The 4,822-nt window shown below is 46.8% G+C and overlaps 1 protein-coding gene across 1 annotated transcript; it reads right to left on the minus strand.

Annotated features, from left to right (window-relative positions):
* Positions 1-317: 317 nt before the first annotated feature.
* Positions 318-4,546, minus strand: LOC101123031 (GTPase IMAP family member 4-like). Its single transcript, XM_004008165.4, has 2 exons — positions 4,507-4,546; positions 318-1,231 (listed from the first exon to the last, which is right to left on the minus strand). The coding sequence occupies exons 1-2, from the start codon at positions 4,544-4,546 to the stop codon at positions 318-320; spliced, it is 954 nt and encodes a 317-aa protein (XP_004008214.1).
* Positions 4,547-4,822: the final 276 nt, after the last annotated feature.

Here is a 4,822-nt window from a genome sequence, read left to right on the forward strand (position 1 = left end):
AAATCTTTTCTAGGGATAAAGACAGAAAGCTCGGGGTCATCTTCTTTGGTCTCCTGCATTCCCTGTCTTGGTGTCTCTGAGAAAGAATTCACAAATTAGGGAGCATCTTTCTGCTCCCTAATACTTTCTGCTTTGGAGTTTCACAAGTTGAGAATTTATCCCTTCCCTATTAAATCAATCAAACATATACCAATTATCAATAGTGAACTTACTCTCCTTAGCCCTGAGAGTCTCAGAGAAAAAGGAGAATGCTCTGAGTTACATGGGGCAGGACCACCCCAAAATATGCAGGGAATATAGACAGATTCTCATGACGTTTAATCCTTAAACAGAGAGAAGACAAAGGAAGCAGCCTCTAACAAGATGAAGATGATTTCAAGTATCTTATTCTGACTCAAAACATCATCCCTGGCTGTTTGCTGCCTTGAAACCCGGTGAGCCTCCATTTCTGCCAATCGCCTTTCCATTTCCGTCTTCTGCTCTTGCTGTTCTAGTTCATCCTTCAGCTTTCTGATTTCCTCTTTGAACTCCTGTTTTATCTGAGCTTTTGCTCTTTCAAGCTCTTCTCTGTAATTTTCTTGTAACGCTTGGGTTTGCTTCTGAATCTCCTCCTCGGTCTTCTGATACCGGCTATTCGTGTAGTATCTCCCCTTGCACTTGTCCACCACATCCTGGACCAGGGCCAGCAGCTGCTCCCTCTGGTTTTCCTGCTCAGCTCCTGTGGCCTTGTTGTTGACAAAACAGTAGCGATCTCTGAACTCCCGAATCAGCTCTTGGATGGTTGTAGCAGCATGCTTTAAGTAATCACGGAAATCCATGCCGGCTAAGTCATCTTTGAATAAGGCAATCATGTGTTCCTTAGCTCTCTCTCCAAACATTGTCAGGATCTTCTCTGTGGCTTTCTGGTCTTCGGGCATGTAACGGACGAGTGGGATGACCAGGAGCAGAGTGTGAAGCCCCGGGGAGGTCAGCACCATGCAGTGGGTAATCTCCTTGTGAGTCTCAGCATCTGAGACCTTCATGTCAAAGAGGCCAGGTGAGTCCACGATGACAACTTCTCTCCCCTTCCAAGTGCTGCTTCCTTTGTTACAGTGCTTGGTGATGGATACAGCCGAAAAGCTAGACAGAAACACTTTCTCTCTGAGGATGCTGTTTCCTGTTGCGCTTTTTCCTGCCCCAGTCTTACCCACTAAGACAAGTCTCAGCTGGGAATCTCCAGGGTTTGCAAGACCTGGAACATCAGGAAACAGAAGACCCAGTGTTAGAATGAACTTCAGCTGTCTTCCCTGCAATGCTCCCACTCACTGAATAAGTATTCAACCCTGAATATTCATTGGAAGGACTGATGCTGAGGCTGAAGCTCCAATACTTTGTCCACGTTGATGCAAAAAGCAGACTCACTGGAAAAGATTCTGATGCTGGGAAAGGTTGAAGGCAAAAGAAGGGGGTGGCAGAGGATAAAATTGCTAGACAGAATCACAACATCAGTTCAGTTCAGTTCAGTTGCTCAGTCGTGTCCTACTCTTTGCGACCCCATGAATCGCAGCACATCAGGCCTCCCTGTCCATCACCAACTCCCGGAGTTCATTCAGACTCACATCCATTGAGTCAGTGATGCCATCCAGCCATCTCATCCTCTGTCGTCCCCTTCTCCTCCTGCCCCCAATCCCTCCCAGTATCAGAGTCTTTTCCAATGAGTCAACTCTTCACATGAGTTGGCCAAAGTACTGGAGTTTCAGCTTTAGCATCATTCCTTCCAAAGAAATCCCAGGGCTGATCTCCTTCAGAATGGAATGGTTGGATCTCCTTGCAGTCCAAGGGACTCTCAAGAGTCTTCTCCAACACCACAGGTCAAAAGCATCAATTCTTCAATGGGCATGAATTTGCACAAACTCCAGGAGAGAGTGGAGGACAGAGGAACCTGGCAAGCTGCACTCCGTGGGCATGACTTAGCAACTGAACAACAATAACAACAGATATTTTTCAGGATCCTTTTCAGCTTCTTACTCTGACCTTGTGGAAGCAAACAGCTCATAGAGGAGGAAACAATGTGGTTAAGAAGAGGACTCTGAGTTGCTACCAGTAGCTGTTCTTCATAAGATAGGAGGTATCACAAAATTGACTGTGCATATTCGACTTCCTAGGAAAGTTGAAAGTTAATATCAGAGCAGTAGAGCACAGCAATTGAAACCTGAATTTAAACACCAAATCATCTACCAGCTCTTTCTGTGCTGGTATTCCGCAAGTCTCTGCATATCTCTGCAACGTGTCTATAAAGTCAAAGTCCTCTGGATTTGTCAGGCATAGACCCAGGACCAGAGGGAAGGCAATTGACAATCACAAGTGTAAGCCTGTTTTCTGAGAAGGCAGACCTTGCTGGGCGACCCTTGAGCTTAAGGGTCTGATTCCTGCGTGAGGAATCCTATGTTATATCTACCCATTTCTGCTTTGAGACAATGCCTACATTATCCCACGTACAACATCATACACACTGTTACCAATTCCAGGTTATTTTCAGAGCCATCACCATTCACCCAGGTCCTCAGACTAGAAAGCTAGGACTCGCCCTTGACTCCTCTCTTTCCCCACTTTCCAGACCCAACCCATCAGCATATTCTCTTGGCTCCAAATCTGTTCACCTGTCTCTGTTTTGAAGATCATCATTCCAGTCCAGATTCCATCACCACCCCTGCCTCAGCAGTCTCCTAACAGGTGTCTCCACTTCTTCTTTGTCCCTTTCAGTCTATTCTGTGAGGTGGGCTAATCTTTAAAAAATATCAATCAAACAGAACCATGAACTTGCAGAAACCCCTCCTATGATGTCCATAAAATCTGTAGTTATCCTCCATCTACCACACACTTTCTGGTGAAGTGTTTGCTGATCCCTGAATCCCTGAGGCAGAGTTTTCCTCATTTGAGAACCAGAATCCCAGGATAAAAGAAATAAATTTCCCAGTGCTACAAATACTGGATATGGGATGGCTAAGATTTATCTAAGAAAAAATATACATAAGAATTCAGAGTATTCTTAATAGTTGGCCTCACAATAGAAGCTCCAACCTAAGGAGATCCCAGGGCATTGGTTGGCCTTAGAGACAGGCTGTAGGAAATTCATGGCCCAGCAGTAAAAAGGCACCAAGGCCAGTGCCAACACAGCAACTATTGGCTAATGCTAATAACGAATGGATGGCAACCTCTGAAGATGGCAGCCATAGCCACGAAGGAGTCCATCTCTGCACTCGTGCCTCTTGGGAAGGTGGATTCTCAGCTCCTCTCATCAAGATGCTGGGTCTGTTTCTTCAACCCTTCAGTCAGACTGGGCCATGTGACTTGCTTTGGATCATAGGATCATGGAAACATGGCTAAGCGGAGAATCCAAAAGTACTGACACATTGTGCTTTGCCTTCTCTTTCTGATTTTTGGAACCCTACACCTGCCCTGGACTAGCCTACTTGAGGGACACAAGGCCCTCTTATCTCTGTCTGCCTGGTTGACCCAGAGCTTGCTGACCACCAGACCTGTCTGTGAGGCCACCCAAGATTATTGTGTTGCATCCTGAACCACCAGCCAAGCACACACACATGAGTCAGTCTGGCTGAGATTAGCCAGGTTGGTCCAGACCCAAGCACGGCCCAAGTGAGTGACCCTCAAAATTAAGAGCCACCTAAATGGTTGCTGTTTTAGGTTTCTAAATTGTGGGGTGTTTTGCTAAATCAGCAAAAGCTCAAATGATAGAATCTATTCCTAGGATAAAGGGGTAGAAGAAGGGTTATATGGGAAACAGAGTGATCAATCTGTTGAGTGTATTGCTTAGAGTGAGGGCACTGGGGGCAGGGAAATTAGGGGCTTGAATGAGGCATTGATCACCCCCTTGTTCCTCCTTTCCAGTCCTCTTGGGCTGAAAAGACAGGCAGAGAAACCACCTGGGAGGCCACAACCCCTGATCCGGTGTGCCCACATGTTGTTGCTGCTGCTGCTGCTAAATTGCTTCAGTTGTGTCTGACTCTGCAACCCCATAGATGGCAGCCCACCAGGCTTCACTGTCCCTGAGATTCTCCAGGCAAGAACACTGGAGTGGGTTGCCATTTCCCTCTCCAATGCATGAAAGTGAGAAGTGAACGTGAAGTTGCTTAGTCGTGTCTGACTCTTCGCGACCCCATGGGCTGCAGCCTACGAGGCTCCTCCGTCCATGGGATTTTCCAGGCAAGAGTACTGGAGTGGGTTGCCATTGCCTTTTCTGGCCCACATGTTAGGAAGTAGCAAAGAAGAAACCTCATCAAGCCCGGGAGCAGTCAGGGTATTGGAACTCTCCTCCTGCTCGCTGTTAAGCTGTATCACAAGGAGGATGCAGAGAGGCTAGAGAGAATGAGAGAGCAGAGCAAATGAAGGGAAACTGAGAAATGTGGTTGAAGACGTTTTGCTCTTGTACAGGTTGGCTGGATGACAGGGCAGGAGTGTCCCAGGCCTCCCGCCAAGCCTGGCTGCCCTCCCCAAGCAGCCTCTCACTGTGGCTGGTCCTGGGTTTGCTGAGGTACTGGGCAGCCATTGTGGTTTAGATTCCTGAGAATAAAGAGACAGAACTATGTTATTACAGGGACATGCAGAATAAACTGGAAACACTGTCCTCCTATAAACAACACTTTCCCTTTCTTCATAAACTTGCTACCTGATCTCTCCTCTCTTTCTCAATAGTTCTTAATTCTGCTCTCAGTCTCATTTTCAGACTGTCAGTTTTCTTTACACAGATGTAAGTGCTTCAAGTGATTCCTTGGCACTGGTTCTGGGTGCCCTTCCCGCCTCTATTCAGTGAATTATTGCTTTG

This window comes from Ovis aries, chromosome 4 (genome assembly GCF_016772045.2).
Source record: "Ovis aries strain OAR_USU_Benz2616 breed Rambouillet chromosome 4, ARS-UI_Ramb_v3.0, whole genome shotgun sequence".
In the NCBI taxonomy this organism is placed as follows: Eukaryota; Metazoa; Chordata; class Mammalia; order Artiodactyla; family Bovidae; genus Ovis; species Ovis aries.

Bases quoted from the DNA above. Each gene is read 5' to 3' on its own strand.
- LOC101123031 (XM_004008165.4), bottom strand. From the start codon at position 4,546: ATGGCTGCCCAGTACCTCAGCAAACCCAGGACCAGCCACA. The intron at 1,232-4,506 runs GTGAGAGGCTGC...CTGATGTTCCAG, and splicing joins CAAACCCAGGACCAGCCACA to GTCTTGCAAACCCTGGAGAT.